This window comes from Acipenser ruthenus, chromosome 38 (assembly GCF_902713425.1).
Source record: "Acipenser ruthenus chromosome 38, fAciRut3.2 maternal haplotype, whole genome shotgun sequence".
In the NCBI taxonomy this organism is placed as follows: Eukaryota; Metazoa; Chordata; class Actinopteri; order Acipenseriformes; family Acipenseridae; genus Acipenser; species Acipenser ruthenus.
The window spans coordinates 622,160-639,507 of NC_081226.1; the positions used below are offsets into that span (position 1 = coordinate 622,160).

The window sequence follows — 17,348 nt, forward strand, 5'->3', positions numbered from 1 at the left end:
ATGAAACTGGCAGCTCAGATATTTTAAAACTAGCAAACTTACAGTCCTCGACAAAAGAACAAGACACACAAATTCCAGTTAAACCTGACTGTGTCTCTCCCATTGCTATCAGAGCTCTGCTGCCACCTGCTGGACATTCAAACATTCCAGCACTGCCTCTAGATTCAAGCGTGCTGCTGTGTGCTGAATCTGCTGTGATTAAAGTATTGGAAGAGTTTCTGTTCTTCTCACTGTGGCAGGTGTGAATTATCGTTATTGTTATAATGTGCATTTACCATAGATTGACTAGTGCTTTTTTAAATATGTTTTACCACACTTCTCTGTGCTTTACAATGCTTCCCTATGCTTTACCAGACCTCTCTGTGCTTTACAATGCTTCCCTATGCTTTACCAGACTTCTCTGTGCTTTACAATGCTTCCCTATGCTTTACCACACCTCTCTGTGCTTTACAATGCTTCCCTATGCTTTACCAGACCTCTCTGTGCTTTACAATGCTTCCCTATGCTTTACCAGACCTCTCTGTGCTTTACAATGCTTCCCTATGCTTTACCATACCTCTCTGTGCTTCCCTATGCTTTACCATGCTTTCACTGTGCTTTATTACACTTTGCTGTGCTTTTTAGTGTGGTAAACTTTTATAAGGATTAGTGAATGCAGATCACACGTTTTTTCACATAATACATCTCTCTCTGTCTCGTAACTTTTCAGCTTTGAGATGCAGAGTTAGTCTGTGGCCCAAAAAGATAAGCAAATGAGAGATTGGTTTTGCATTTTAAAATACTCAGCAAAATAAAACCCCCAAAAAACAGCTTGTTTCCTTTTCAGTAAAACCAAAACATGACATGCTGATAATTATATCTGACACCTGCAACCCCCCCTCCCTCTCTCTCTCTCTCTCTCGCTCTCTTGCTCTCTCTCTCTCTCTCTCTCTCTCTCTCTCTCTCTCTCTCTCTCTCTCTCTCTAGTTGTTTTCCTTTCTCTGATTTTTCGCCTCGTTTTTCCGCTGGGGGCTGCCCTGGCAGTTTTTCATGGTTCAAACAGGAAGTGAGTTTAAACAGGAAGGCCGCTGAGCGGGCGACAGCGGGCGGATGGGGAGAGAGGTGGTGTGGGGGGGGGGGGGGGGGGGTAGTGATGTCATCATGAGTCACCCAGCCACAAAGGAGTGCGACGCCCAAACAGGTCCCCCATGCAACTGGTACTGAGGTCAGGCACTGACACACTGAGGCACGGAGACTGAACTGCTCCATCCCTCCCCATCCCCTGAGAGAAAGGGTGCTCCCTCCAGCCCAGGGCAGGATTGAGTCATGGAGACTGAACTGCTTAAGGCAGTTTAGAGTGTGACAGACAGACAGACTGACAGACGGCAGACAGACGCAAGCAGCGCATAAGGATCCACTTTTTGAATGACAACCCTAAAGAAAGGGTGTGTGTCTGCCTGCCTGCCTGCCTGCCTGTCTGTCTGTCTGTTTGTCTGTCTGCCTGCCTGTCTGTGTGTCTGTCTGCCTGCCTGTCTGTGTGTCTGTCTGTCTGCCTGTCTGTGTGCCTGTCTGTCTGCCTGTCTGTGTGCCTGTCTGTCTGTCTGTCTGTGTGTGTGTGTGTCTGTCTGTCACGCTCCACCGCCTTGATTTTGCACCTCTCTTCACCAGGCTCTGATCGCTCGCTGCCGGCCTTCTGGTAGAATCTGATGAGCTCTGCATTTTCATACAGCTGTTTTTAACCCGTTGGGTACCGTGCGCTTATTCCTGCCATTATGAGGCTGTATTTGTAGTTTTTAGTTGTACGGTGAGTGGTGGAGCAGAGAAACAGCACGTGTCGCTGGTTTGCCTTGCCGGAGCCTCCTGGCTATAAATAGCGCGTTAGGGATAGATCTGACTGGCGCTGAACAGATCAGGGTTCAGAACCGGGGGCGGCACCCAAGAATAGCTCCTCAACTAAAACTGAAAACTCTCTCTGAGTGAGATTCAGCAACGGTGAAAAAGAGGGGAAATACGCAGCGTTTATTATTGACAGTATCAGGAGCTGCTTCTGCTGTTGTTAAAAAGGAGTTCAGCAGGAGTTTAAACCAGGGCTGGACATGCTGTAAGACTCCTATTGCACAGCGCTTTCACCTATCCCTGGGTTTTACTATGAGCTCGATCAGCCCCAGTGTATAGGTAGCAAGCTCAGGTGTGTCTTATTAAACTCGTAGCGAAACCAGGAATGGAGCAAACCGCTGTCTTATTTCTATCCCTGTATATAAACACACAGTCACACTTATGCACTAGACCAGCCTTTCACCTTCCTCTGGAGGCAAAGTGGGTTAATGTTAACACTTTCATATGTTCAGATTAAAGTGTTTAAGTGAAAGGACAATAGATTTAAGCGCTTAAAATAAATAAATAAAAAAAGCCCAGAGCTAGCAACTGTATGACTGTGAGTGACTCACTGAAAATATGCAAATCAGCCAGCAGGAAAATTCAACTAGTTTTCGTTATCGGCCTTTAGTGAGCGTGAGTGTGAGTATGAGTGTGTGAGAGTGGGGCGCTCTCACTCCTTCAACACAGAACGAGAACAAACAAGACCTCGGCGAGAGAACTCTGCTGCAGTGTACAGCTTGGAATTATAATTTCATTTTAATGTATTTTTTTTTTTTTTTTAATTAATGATGCTCAACTCTCGTGGATTCACATGAGAGAGAGAGAGAGAGTTCCCAAAGTCACAGTTTCGCTTTATTTGAATCGTTGATGTGTTCAGAGATCTCTGCTGTTGGGGTGTGTGACTTGTAACCGCGGGGTTCTCTTTAGAAGGGGAGAAAAGGACCGATGTCCACAGATTTTGACAGGTAACAAAATACAACACAGATTTGATGTTGTGGTATTTTTTTTATTACAATGAAATGAAAATACTGCCGTATAAAGTTGCCAATCTGCTTGTTGCATGCTTAAATATATATATATATATATATATTTATATATCTGAACCTTCCTCTGGAGGCCTGGGCTCCGATCTGGAGGGCTAGGTGGTGCAGTGGGTTAATGTTAATGCACTAGACCAGTTTTTCACCTTGGCAAGAACCTTTAATCTGGTAGCTCTTTTCAGTCTTGTTTTGTAATACTGTGATTTTCTCTTTATCAATCAGTTCTATGCAAAGAACTGTTTTCTTCCTGTGATTGCTTTGTATCCTTTGGCATCCAGACTCACTTGGATATAGATGTCATGCTGTTTGCTGTTTTTAGATTCTGTATATTCATATTTGTATAAGGAAAATGAAATCAATAGCTAGGTGCGGCACCTTTAGCAATAATAACCTCTTTTAAACGATTAGGATATTTGTCAGTGAGCTTTTGGCATGATTCTTTAGTGATTTTTGATCATTCTTCAATGCAAAATTGTTCCAGTTCATTCAAATTCCGAGGACTTCTCTTGTGCACAGCCTTTATCAACTCATACCAAAGATTCTCAATCGGATTTAGATCAGGACTTTGACTAGGCCATTCGAGAACCTTGATTCTATTCTTCTTTAACCATTCTGAAGTAGATTTTGATGTGTGCTTTGGATCATTGTAGTGTTGGAACGTCCAGTTGTGCTTTAAACCAAGTTTTGTAGTGGAGGGTTTCAGATGATTGGCCAGTATCTTTTGGTCTGCTATGGAATCCATTTTACCATGTATTGGAACTAAATTTCCGGTGCCACTGGAGAAAAAACAGCCCATAGAAGGATATTACTACCTCCATGCTTGACATTAAGAATGGTGTTCTTTTCTTTGTACGCCTCACCAGACTTTCTCCAAACGTAAGGACTATCAGCGTGACCAAATAGCTCGATTTTTGTTTCGTCACTCCACAAAACCTTTCACAAGAACTCGTATCCATCATTCAAATGCCATTTTGCAAACCTTAAGCTATTGTCCTTGTGACGTTTTCCTAAGAGTGGCTTTTTCCTTGGCCTGCGACCATAGAGACCTTCACCATGCAATACTTGACCTATGGTTGAAATGGAAACCCCAGTCCCACTTGCAGCCAATTCACTTTGAATATCTTTGGCAGTCAATCTCGGATTGTTATTAACCTTCCTCACAATTCTTCTACTTGTTCTTGGTGAAAGAACCTTCTTTCTTCCAGACCGAGGGAGCGTTGTGACAGTACCATGAGTCTTGTACTTCTTGATAATAGAAACAATACTTGAAATTGGGATGCTCAAATGCTTGGAAATCTTCTTGTATCATTCTCCAGCTTTATGACAATAAATCATGTTCTGCTTAAGGTAGTCAGATAGCTCTTTCCTTTTTTCCATATTGACTTATTGGTAATGACAGAAATCATCTTATGCCTAACCCTTTTATATTGTCTAAGAACGTTCACCTACAATCAGCATTTTCTAGACTTTTCTAGAATTAGGTTCTGCATTATCATATTGACATTTCTAGGGTGTGAGTACTTTTGAATTAGCATTTTTGGAGTTTTGCAAAAAAAAAAAAAGGCTGAAATAAATAATTGTAGACATCTATTTCTTGTAATTTTTTTCCTCATCGACAAAAAAATATATATATTTTGTTACAAAAGATTTTTCCTAAAACTCTTTTTTTTCGAGAAATTTCTAGAAATTGACTACAACTGTGTGTGTATGTGTGTGTGTGTGTGTGTGTATATATATATATATATATATATATATATATATATATATATATATATATATATATATAATTTGAAAAAGGAAGACTGCTGTGTACCAAAAGGTGCAAAATCAAAAAGAAAAAGTTAATGCAGGTTCACAAAAATGTGAAGAATTGGTATCAGGACTTTTCTGACTGCAAGTCCTTCTTCAGCTGGATGGAGTGTTTCTCCGATGTCCAGTGTGTTACACGTCACACAACCAGTGCCGTATGCGACTCCTTTACTGCTGCAAGTAAAAGCCTCATGAATAGCAAAAGAAGATTTCACTCCTTTGATTACTGTGCTGTTGTGGATGTATTTACAAGCAGCAACAGAGCGACCTGTTGCGTGGAAATGAGCCTTTAAGATTGTCACAGCTGGGTCGCATGTTGCTACGGACTAAATATTGTCTGAGATGTTTGTCTCTTGTGTAAGACAGCAATGGTGGATTATTGAAAATAGGAGCTGTAGAGGGATCTTGTTCGAGAATATTAACATTTCTTTGTATGATTTGTTGTATTTTTTTTTTTGGTCACAGGACTCCAGGTAAGAACTAGTGGGATACTATTATTAGAGTGATGCTTTTGTACAAAGCACCCTTTCTGTTTATTGTAGATTCACGTAACTGAGCCTCTCTAATGGTTGTGTCTGGAAAACCACAGTCTGAAAAATGCACACATTTCATTTGCTGTGTTTGAAAAATCTCTATCATCACTGCAAGTGTGAAGAGTCATATCTCAGGTATGACTGAGAGTCTGCTTCTTTGTGGAAGATGGTGGTGTTGCTGGTCGAATTAGAAGCAGCGATGGCGAGGTCTAAACATGATTATCTTTTTGGAGATGGTCCGTGTGTACTTCAGAGCCGGATGGAACAATTACATCATTTCATTCTTCATCAGTGTTAATTGAGATGCCTGAATCTGTCATCAGTGTATCCAAGATATATACGACTGGTGTATTTCCTCTGCACTCTTGAAAAACTTTATTTTCAATCCCTCCTATAAAAAGGATGGCAGGTGAGGGCCCAGCTTAGCTCCCATGCTGACACCTCTGACTTGTTTGTAAAAATCTCCATTCAAGGAAAAACAATTCAAAGAAAGGAGAAGCTCCACAAGTCTCAGATGTACGGAAATGAAAAGAACATGAAAAGGGTTTATTTGGATGTACACACAGGGTTTAAATGATTCAATCTGGTTGAAGGGTGATAGTTTAAGTCTGTTACATTAAGACATGCTTTCTTATATGGGTGTATTGGGAGGGGGAGGGGGGTTTCGTATATGTATTTACATACAGCATTCTTATGAAGTCTTTGGTGAATTCATTGTTGTTATTGGTTTCATATTGGATGCAACGCTATGTATTGAAAATCAATCAAAATAATTATTTATAATTAGCAGTGCAGCAGTAAGCTCTGACTGTTCCATTGAACTCTGAGAGAGTTCTGAGTTCCAGAAGTGGGAATGGTGAGAGGGCTGCCAGTTCTCTAGAACACTGAGACAGTTCTGAGTTCCAGAAGTGGGAATAGTGAGAGGGCTGCCAGTTCTCTAGAACACTGAGACAGTTCTGAGTTCCAGAAGTGGGAATAGTGAGAGGGCTGCCAGTTCTCTAGAACACTGAGACAGTTCTGAGTTCCAGAAGTGGGAATGGTGAGAGGGCTGCCAGTTCTCTAGAACACTGAGACCGTTCTGAGTTCCAGAAGTGGGAATGGTGAGAGGGCTGCCAGTTCTCTAGAACACTGAGACAGTTCTGAGTTCCAGAAGTGGGAATAGTGAGAGGGCTGCCAGTTCTCTAGAACACTGAGACAGTTCTGAGTTCCAGAGATGAGAATGTCACTCAGACGTAGCGAGAGAGTTTGCATGTTTCATCCAGCCGTTGGTTTTTCTACTGGGGAGAGCTGCCTGGCATTTAGACTGCGGCAGGATTCACTGGTTCAGTTAGTATGCATGCACAGCACAGTTATTTCTGTATGCATTAGACTGGGAGTCAATCTCAAAGTAATGGCCCTGTTTTAATTCTGATGGGTTCTGTTTGTATTGTGAGGGTGTCGTTGGGCTTTTAAACGTTTTTACTTTTTGTGTTAAAAAAAATAAAAATAAAAAAGAACTATGGTACTTCTTAAACTGAAATAACATATAGCTCAAATAGCATGATTTATCTGTGAAAATGTATTCCCACACGCGTATGTGATAGATAGATAGATAGATAGATAGATAGATAAACTGGAAACTCACTATTTTAATAATTAGCTTCTTCAGAGAGCATGGTAGAAACAGGCAGGTAGACTGATGCTGTTGTTTAAGTTTGAAACTTTGAAAGCTGCACAGTGACTTACAAACACACACACACACACACACACACACACACACACACACACATATATATAGACAGCTGTGTCCAAAAGTTTTGCATCACCTATAATTTTAGGATTGAGACATAATTTAAAAAAACAAAACTATATGAACATAATTTAGATTTTTTTTATTTAACATCATGTAATCAAGGAAACTACAAAATGATATCGCAAAAGTCTACCGGAAGCCATAGTAGTAGTACAGTAGTATTTCATGTAAGATTTCGAAATGTCACATTTCTCATATATATATGTGTGTGTGTGTATATATATATATATATATATATATATATATATATATATATATATATATATATATATATATATATATATATATGTTTCTCCAAAGTAATATCTATTAAATAAATGACCCCCCGGTATTCAGCATTTCAAATAAAAAATAAATCTGTAAATTAGATTTATTAAAACAGTTCAATAAGCCATGTCAATTAAAAAAAACACTTTTTGAATAACTTTTTTAATAATCCTCTGGTATGAATGTGTTACAAGAAAATCCATGTCTCTTCAGATGTAAGGTCACACTGGTACAGCTATAAAGAAACACACACACACACACACACGCACGCACGCACACACACACTGACACACACCCCTATCATCTCTGCATGGCCACACCTTAAACTTTGCATGCTTTTTGCAGTAGCAAGGCTCAAAAGGTTGCAGAGAGCTCCTGAACTGGGTGCGGCAGCCTGGCCGTTAAGGGGTTAATCTGTTTTGATTTAGGAGCCGCTACACACACCCACACGCGCGCGCACACACACACTCACTCACTCACTCACTCACTCACTCACTCACTCACTCACTCACTCACTCACTCACTCCCACACACACACACACACACACACACACACACACACACACACACACACACACACACACACACACACACACACCCACTCGCACGCATGCAGGAGGAAACAGCCATTCCTGCCTCTGTAGAGATCATTCGGTGCCATGAACATTTCTATCAGAGTATTAAAACAGTTAACATCTCAGTCAACGTTGAAAAGAACTTTCTATAGACACCATGGTGGGTAGCTGCTGTAGTTCTGTACAGGGTTTTATATTAGTGTTATATAGTGCGGTCCCGCCAGCATTGCCCTGTGTGCAGGACAGCACAGCGAGGCTCTGCCCAGCACACAGCAGGCAATGCCAGCGCACTAGAACTTTATATAGACACCATGGTGGGTAGCTGCTGTAGTTCTGTACAGGGTTTTATATTAGTGTTGTATAGTGTGGTCAATGCCAGCATCGCCCTGTGTACAGTACAGCACAGCGAGGCTCTGCCCAGCACACAGCAGGCAATGCCAGCGCACTAGATCAGCACTTTATATAGACACCATGGTGGGTAGCTGCTGTAGTTCTGTACAGGGTTTTATATTAGTGTTGTATAGTGTGGTCAATGCCAGCATCGCCCTGTGTACAGGACAGCACAGTAACAGTGCTTGTGTTTCATTCTATGCTCTTTCAGAAGTAAGAATGTCGAAGCCAGCGGACATTGAGAAGTTGGGATCCGATGCCTCACAGCGAGAGAGCATGGGTAGGAATAATCATGGCTTATTCAGTGTGCTCTATCAAGACCCTTATAAAAGATCCCCACAGTAAAAGCACGTCGGGGTGTAATAATAAAGCACAGTGATAGCATGGTAAAGCACAGGGATGCATTGTAAAGCACAGAGAGGTGTGGTAAAGCATAGGGAAGCATTGTAAAGCACAGAGAGGTCTGGTAAAGCACAGGGATGCATTGTAAAGCACAGAAACGTCTGGTAAAGCATAGGGAAGCATTATAAAGCACAGAGAGGTCTGGTAAAGCATAGGGAAGCATTATAAAGCACAGAGAGGTATGGTAAAGCATAGGGAAGCATTGTAAAGCACAGAGAGGTCTGGTAAAGCACAGGGATGCATTGTAAAGCATAGAAATGTCTGGTAAAGCATAGGGAAGCATTATAAAGCACAGAGAGGTCTGGTAAAGCATAGGGAAGCATTGTAAAGCACAGAGAGGTCTGGTAAAGCATAGGGAAACATTGTAAAGCACAGAGAGGTCTGGTAAAGCATAGGGAAGCATTGTAAAGCACAGAGAGGTCTGGTAAAGCATAGGGAAGCATTGTAAAGCACAGAGAGGTCTAGTAAAGCATAGGGAAGCATTGTAAAGCACAAAGAGGTCTAGTAAAGCATAGGGAAGCATTGTAAAGCACAGAGAGGTCTAGTAAAGCATAGGGAAGCATTGTAAAGCACAGAGAGGTCTGGTAAAGCATAGGGAAGCATTGTAAAGCACAGAGAGGTCTAGTAAAGCATAGGGAAGCACTGTAAAGCACAGAGAGGTCTGGTAAAGCATGTTTAAATAAGAAAACAATGGTAAACTATGCTAAATGCTCAGTATAGCCACGGGAGAAACATGGGGGAAACTGCAGCATTGCTGTGGGAAGCTTGTAATAGTTTTTATTCTGTGTGTAGTGTAGGTTAATATATACAGCTGACCCTGTCTCTGATATCACTACGTGAAGCTGAACCTCCATATAACTACCACTGTGATCAAAAGTTTTGCATCGCCCTATATATATATATATATATATATATATATATATATATATATATATATATATAATTAACTCTTGTTGCTTCATAAAGTCGAATGAAACCTGCTGGAATAATGTTACGTTAACACAATGAATTACGTAACGTCGCTTTATAGTTTTCCATATACTTCATGGGAAAAAAAACAAAAAACAAAAAAACACGAAAAAAATGTAAAAATGCGACATTTCGAAATCTAACATCAAATACTACTGTACCACTACTATGGCTTCCGGTAGACTTTTGCGATATAATTTTGTAGTTTCTTTGATTACATGATGTTAAATAAAAAAAAGTCTAAATTGTGTTCATATCGTTTATTATTATTATTATTATTATTATTATTATTATTATTATTATTATTATTATTATTATTATTATTATTATTATTATTATGTGTCAATCTTAACATTATGGTGATGCAAAACTTCGGCAATAGCTGTGTGTGTGTGTATATATATATATATATATATATATATATATATATATATATATATATATATATATATATATATATATATATATATAATGTGGTCTGCGCCAGAATATTTGTCTAGTTTGATGATTTCAGCAACACTCTTTTGAAAGCAGCGTCTCCGCGGTGATAAGATCGCTGCTGGGTTTCGACTCACACGTTTCGGTCTCTCTGAATCACCGGCACGCTTTCTGTTGTTTTTTTTTCTCTCTTTCTCTCTCTCAACCTCATTATTTCCGACGGTATTAAACAAAGTTAAGCATGTCTTTGGCACAAAAGTGCTGCTCGTTACTTTCCATGCAGATTGTTATTCCAGCCTCACTCCTCCTCCTCCCCCCTCCCGCACACCCCAGCTCTCCGCGCCGACACAGCGCGTCACATCCACACCGCAATGCAATACAGTGTCATTAAAATCATCATCATCATCATCATCTCCATTATTATTATTATTATTATTATTATTATTATTATTATTATTATTATTATTAATAGTAGTAGTAGGAATAAGTATATTGTATTATAGAGACTCAATGCAGACCAGCTATCACTGAGACCAGACCTGGGTGTGATATTAATGAGTCATTTAGCAGACGCTCTTATCCAAAGCGACTCACAGAACCTATGGGGGTGAACTGTGAATCATCAGCAACGGCTGCTGCTGCTGCAGAGTCCCTTCCAATAGGACCTCGGATTTTACATCTCCTATATTATAGGGTAATAGGGTATACTATATAATCAACGTAAGGTATTGTAATTTAACACACTATATCAGGGTTTGAATTTGTAAACAAAAAAGAATTGGATATGTTCTCACCTTACAGTTTTTTTTTTAATTATTTTTTTTTGGGGGGGGGGGGGGGCTGCAACAAAAATGAGGTTCTTCTTCCGCCAGGAGTTTGAAGCAGCAGTTATTACCACGCTGCCAGTGCTATGGATGGCTTGCAATATAAAACTGTTTATGAGCTCATGGGCTGCTCTTCAGTTCCAGTTGCATGCTTTAACCCGGGGGGGGGGGTCAAACTCAGCTCCTAGAGGAGGGGCTGCGATGGCTTTTAATTGGACAAGTTTAGCACTTCTCTCCCAGGCCTCAGCATGTTTTATAGCTTGAATCAAGTGCATTTTTTTTTTAAATCATCAAACTGTAAAAGACCTTGAAAAAATATTCAACATGTCAAAACTTCCAACTTTTAAAAAGTCAAAGCCCCAGGTTTTCACTCTCTGGACTTCACCTCCAGAATCTCAGCTTCCAATCTGGTTGTGATTTGACCGTGAAAGATTGTGAGAAAAACAACACAATGTCACAGGGTGCGCTAAACCTTTTTAAAAAAGTCCCCAGGATGTGAGAGAAACAGACAAACAAAGTCAATCTGAACAGGAAGAAGAAGAAGAAGAAGAAGAAGAAGAAGAAGAAGAAGAAGAAGAAGAAGAAGAAGAAGATATTAGCTCTGCCTCATTTCCACTGCCTCTTCCCTGGTAGAGCTGAGCTGAGTCTGGATGAGGTGCAGCTGGCTGTGTTTCCACTGCCTCTTCCCTGGTAGAGCTGAGCTGAGTCTGGATGAGGTGCAGCTGGCTGTGTTTCCACTGCCTGTCCCCTGGTAGAGCTGAGCTGAGTCTGGATGAGATGCAGCTGGCTGTGTTTCCACTGCCTGTCCCCTGGTAGAGCTGAGCTGAGTCTGGATGAGGTGCAGCTGGCTGTGTTTCCACTGCCTCTTCCCTGGTAGAGCTGAGCTGAGTCTGGATGAGGTGCAGCTGGCTGTGTTTCCACTGCCTCTTCCCTGGTAGAGCTAAGCTCAGTCTGGATGAGATGCAGCTGGCTGTGTTTCCACTGCCTGTCCCCTGGTAGAGCTGAGCTGAGTCTGGATGAGGTGCAGCTGGCTGTGTTTCCACTGCCTGTCCCCTGGTAGAGCTGAGCTGAGTCTGGATGAGGTGCAGCTGGCTGTGTTTCCACTGCCTGTCCCCTGGTAGAGCTGAGCTGAGTCTGGATGAGGTGCAGCTGGCTGTGTTTCCACTGCCTGTCCCCTGGTAGAGCTGAGCTGAGTCTGGATGAGGTGCAGCTGGCTGTGTTTCCACTGCCTCTTCCCTGGTAGAGCTGAGCTGAGTCTGGATGAGGTGCAGCTGGCTGTGTTTCCACTGCCTGTCCCCTGGTAGAGCTGAGCTGAGTCTGGATGAGGTGCAGCTGGCTGTGTTTCCACTGCCTCTTCCCTGGTAGAGCTGAGCTGAGTCTGGATGAGGTGCAGCTGGCTGTGTTTCCACTGCCTGTCCCCTGGTAGAGCTGAGCTGAGTCTGGATGAGGTGCAGCTGGCTGTGTTTCCACTGCCTCTTCCCTGGTAGAGCTGAGCTGAGTCTGGATGAGGTGCAGCTGGCTGTGTTTCCACTGCCTGTCCCCTGGTAGAGCTGAGCTGAGTCTGGATGAGGTGCAGCTGGCTGTGTTTCCACTGCCTGTCCCCTGGTAGAGCTGAGCTGAGTCTGGATGAGGTGCAGCTGGAGAGCATTTCCACAGGCACTCAGCTATACCTCAGCTGCACCTCAGACAGCACGGTTTCGTAACTCATACCCAATGGGGCCAAACTGTGCTGTGCTAAGAAGACAAGCTGCTTCCAATAATGGCGGCTGCTTTCCACAGCTTTTCTCTTACTGCGTGTCGAAACATCGTGAATAAGACTACTAACATTTGTAAATTTGCTTTACAAATGTTTGTTCAACGTCATCCATCTTCGCTTGTTTGCATATCGCTCAATCAATCCCATAATGCAACTTGACTTTTTACTGCCGCACTACTGCTTCCTGGGTCAGCTCTACCTGACTACAATGAGACTGGAACACAGACAGTCGTCTGCAACTACACCTCACCCAGACCGGCCAGCTCAGCTGTATCCGGGGAGAGGCGGTGGAGATGAGGCATTAGAGACAGTAGCTGTGCTATTTCTCTACCAAGGAAGTGGCTCATTAACAAAGACCAAAAGGTGTGAAACTTTAAAATGAACATTAATAATCTCTCTCTCTCTCTCTCTCTCTCTCTCTTAGACACAGAGAGGAATGATCCAGACCCTAATCATCAGGTGAGTTATCATTAGGAACTCCCGGGAAAGTCTATATTAAGCTCCAGATTAAAGCACAGTGAAAGCATGGGCAAGCATTCTAGAGAAGAGCGAGGAGGTATGGTAAAGCATGTTAAAAAGCAAGACACACCAGGGTATGGTGAACTGTTAGAAGGGGATTCACAATAGTTTCAGGTTAGCACTGGGATTGTAATCGGGGTGTGTTGTGTGTTTAACTTCTTTCTTTCTTTCTTTCTTTGTTTTCTCAGGTGCAGTCTATGAAAGCCAGCCCTTTCTCACTGTCCCCCACACTCTCCAGCACTAAGGTAAGAGACACTCCTCTTTAGCCAGCCTGTCAGTAACATCCCTCCTCCATCGCCACGGCTGTCAGCTGGATGAAAACTGGACCAGTGCTATTGAAGACCTCCACTGGGTTAGAAACGAAGGCTAAGCGACTGGCTCACAGCACTTGGAATAACATTTCTCAAGGTGTAAAAAAATGCAAGAGAGACATACAGGTGGACGGATTTACAGACAGACATATCCGCCACAGTCTGATACCCCCGATAGCTGGTGCTGAATAATATGACTACCAAGTTTCATCACAATCGGACAAGCGATCGTCGCTAGCATTAAATAATAAGCAGAGGCCCTCTCTTTCCCCCTCTCTGTGTCCCCCTCCCCCTCTCTCTCTCTGTCCCCCTTTCTTGCTCCGCCCCCTCTTGCTCTCTCTCTCTCTCTGTCCCCCTCTCTTGCTCCTCCCCCTCTTGCTCTCTCTCTCTCTCTCTCTCTCTCTCTCTCTCTCTCTCTCTCTGTGGTTGTTAACCCCGTGTTGGCTGTGAGCGGCCGGGCGGAGTGAGTCAGTGTGAGAGCCGGGGGGAAACCCCTCCACAGAGAGAGGAGAAAAACAGGAAGAGAGAGAGAGACAGAGAAAGAGAGAGAGAGAGAGAGACAGAGAGCTGAGTGAGCGATACTCCTTCAGACTGGCACGCAGGATAGAGGGCTTTCTGCTCCAGAGCCGAGGACAAACTGCAGGTCTTTCTGGGGGAGAGGAGAGAGAGGGAGAGGACAGGAGAGAGGGAGATGGGAGAAGAGAGAGAAAGATGAATTTTGTAGCATCCTGCCTCAGGGCCAGAGACACACAGCAGACAAGCCCGACTGGAGACGGAGAGGGAGAGAGGGGATGGAGTGAGAGCTCCTGATCTGGGTGTGGCAGTCTGGCCATTAAGGGGTTAATCTGTTTTGATGCACACGCAGGAAACATCATTCGCTGCCATGAACGTTTCTGTCAGAGTATTAAAACAGCTTGAAACTAGACAGCTCTCAGTCAACACTGAAAATAACTTTCTATAGACACCATGGTGGGTAGCTGCTGTAGTTCTGTACAGGGTTTTATATTAGTGTTATATAGTGCGGTCCCTCCAGCATTGCCCTGTGTGCAGTACAGCACAGCGAGGCTCTGCCCAGCACACAGCAGGCAATGCCAGCGCACTAGATCAGCACTTTCTATAGACACCATGGTGGGTAGCTGCTGTAGTTCTGTACAGGGTTTTATATTAGTGTTATATAGTGCAGTAACGCCAGCATTGCCTTGTGTACAGTACAGCACAGCGAGGCTCTTCCCAGCACACAGCAGGCAATGCCAACGCACTAGATCAGCACTTTATATAGACACCATGGTGGGTAGCTGCTGTAGTTCTGTACAGGGTTTTATATTAGTGTTATATAGTGCGGTCCCGCCAGCATAAACACTATAAACAAATATGTATGTGTGTGTGTGTGTGTGTGTGTGTGTGAGTGTGTCAGTGTGTGCGTCTCAGCTGCTATTGTACTGTTTCTCTAAACCCTCACTAGCTTTGTTTGTTTATGGAAGCTGTAGAGTGACACTCCCAGTTCTACAGAAGCACAGCAGCACTAAATGGGGTGTGTCCCCTCTAAAAGTTTACTGCAGTATTTTTGCAGTTTTCCCCTATGGATATACTGTGCATTTACCAGTTTACCTGGGTTTGCCGTGTTTATTAACAGGCTTTCCCATACCTCTCCGTGGTTTGCAAGGCTTCCCTATGCTTTACCAGACCTCTCTGTGCTTTACAATGCTTCCCTATGCTTTACCAGACCTCTCTGTGCTTTACAATGCTTCCCTATGCTTTACCAGACCTCTCTGTGCTTTACCATACTTTCACTGTGCTTTATTACACTTTGTTGTGCTTTTCCTATGGGGAAACATTGGCTATTATGTCACCCTGATTTGCATATAGATGTCTTATATGCAAAGCAGCCAGCTTCCCGGCCACGCCCCCAGACACACACACCCAGGTATAAGAAGCCCAGCTCACCTGTCTGGCTCCCCTGTGCTAGGATACAGACACACAGATTTAGTTTTTATAAGTCAGAGAGCTGTGCGAGAATGATAGCGATCAAATCTCCACATGGTTTATACCCTACGGACTCTCAGAGGAATGGGTACGGAACATACTGTACTTACCCGCTGGACCTGAGCAAGGTAAACATTTTACCAAAAGATTACAATTATATTTTAAAGAATTATATATACAGTGACTTATACGTATATATGTGAACTATACATATTCACAGCTAGTCACTAGAGCCAAACGCTGGTCTGCTTGACTCGGTCTCTTCTAGTGTCAATCACACTGATGAAGGCACTAGAGCCCAAACGCTGGTCTGCTTGACTCGGTCTCTTCTAGTGTCAATAACACTGATGAAGGCACTAGAGCCCAAATGCTGGTCTGCTTGACTCGGTCTCTTCTAGTTTCAATAACACTGATGAAGGCACTAGAGCCAAACGCTGGTCTGCTTGACTCGGTCTCTTCTAGTGTCAATCACAGTGATGAAGGCACTAGAGCCCAAACGCTGGTCTACAGAGGTGGTCTTTCTATTGAAGTGGCCTCAGTGTGAGGTTTAAGGCCTGTGGGATTCGTACTGACTGTATAATTTGTGTATGTTAATAAAGAAAGTTGACTAACCCTACGCTGTGCTTCTTGCCTTCCGTTTCAGATCAAGGCTGAGGACTCCAGCGAAATGTCCCAGGCGCCCCCCCCTCCCCCCACCCAGCCCCCCCTCTCGCAAGCACACCTCCCCCAGGCGCAGCTCATGCTGGCTGGGAGCCAGCTAGCCGGGGTAAGTCAAATGATAACACTATAAAGGGGGGGCGGGCGTGCTGTTAAGAATTCTTTCTCTGAGCGGCCCAGTTTAGCGTGTTCTCGCTGTGCTGCGTTAGGAATAGAAGTTTGGACAGCGCTGTGTTGTTAGGAGTGCTTGCTTCTCTCTCTCTCTTTCTCTCTCTCTCTCTCTCTTTCTCTCTCTCTCTCTCTCTCTCTCTCTCCCTGCACACTGCTAATCCATGTCTTTCTCTCCACTCTTCTCTCTCTCCCCCTCCCCTTCCTTCTTTCTTCCCTCTCTCTCCTTTCACCCTGTCTCTCCTCTCCTCTCTCTCCCCTGCCCCCCCCCTCTCTCTCTCGCTCTCAGTTGACGGCTCTCTTGCCCGCACAGCAGCAGCTCTTGTTGCAGCAGGCTCAAGCGCAGCTCCTGGCTGCAGCGGTGCAGCAGTCCAATGCAGCCGCAGCCGCGCATGCAGCCAATCAGCAGCAGCAGCAGCAAAACAGCAGCGAGCAGACAAGCAACCCTCCACCCCAACTCACCCTGTCTCAGCCAATCCAGCTCACTGCCCAAGTAAGTGTCCCGCCCCCTCCCTCTTGCTTAACCAGTCGGCTCCACAAACATGTCGCCTGAATCTGATTGAGTCCTGTGTCATTGTATTTGAGAATGGAGCCTCGATATCCTGTACCACAGTGTTACTGTAACCTGACTGCTCTCTCTCTCCCTCTCCCCCTCTTCTCTACCGCTCTCCCCCTCTCACATCTCTCCTCTCTCCCCTCCTCTCATTTCGCATTTATTCTTTGCCTCCTCCCTTTCTCACCCCTCTACTTCCCCCTATCCTCTCCCTTTCCTCTCCCTCTCCCATCCCCTGTACTCCCTTTCCCTCTCCCATCCCTACTCCCTCTCCTCTCTCTCTTCTCTCTCTCCTATCCCCTCTGCTCCCCTCTCCTCTCTCCTCTCCTCTCTCCTCTCAGGATATCCAGCAGTTGCTGCAGCTCCAGCAGCTGGTCCTGGTCCCTGGGCATCCTCTGCAATCACCTGCACAGTTCCTCCTGCCACAGGCACAGCAAGGACAGCAAGGTAGGGGGCTTTCGTTCTACACAGGCACTGCAGGGGCAGCTAGGTAGAGAGGGGGGTG

At 44.0% G+C, this 17,348-nt stretch overlaps 1 protein-coding gene across 7 annotated transcripts in view; it reads left to right on the plus strand.

Annotated features, from left to right (window-relative positions):
* Positions 1-17,348, plus strand: part of LOC117434010 (POU domain, class 2, transcription factor 2) — a 75,638-nt gene that overhangs the window by 52,009 nt on the left and 6,281 nt on the right. For 4 of the 7 annotated variants that reach the window (XM_059008927.1, XM_059008930.1, XM_059008924.1 and 1 more), the window contains 6 exons: positions 8,475-8,543; positions 13,077-13,111; positions 13,360-13,416; positions 16,109-16,231; positions 16,580-16,783; positions 17,185-17,290. In XM_059008927.1, coding sequence (XP_058864910.1) covers positions 8,483-8,543; positions 13,077-13,111; positions 13,360-13,416; positions 16,109-16,231; positions 16,580-16,783; positions 17,185-17,290 — 586 coding nt within the window. In that variant the 5' untranslated portion in view covers positions 8,475-8,482. The remainder of the gene's footprint in view (positions 1-8,474; positions 8,544-13,076; positions 13,112-13,359; positions 13,417-16,108; positions 16,232-16,579; positions 16,784-17,184; positions 17,291-17,348) is intronic. The other 3 variants (XM_059008929.1, XM_059008926.1, XM_059008928.1) reach the window with 2 other exon arrangements.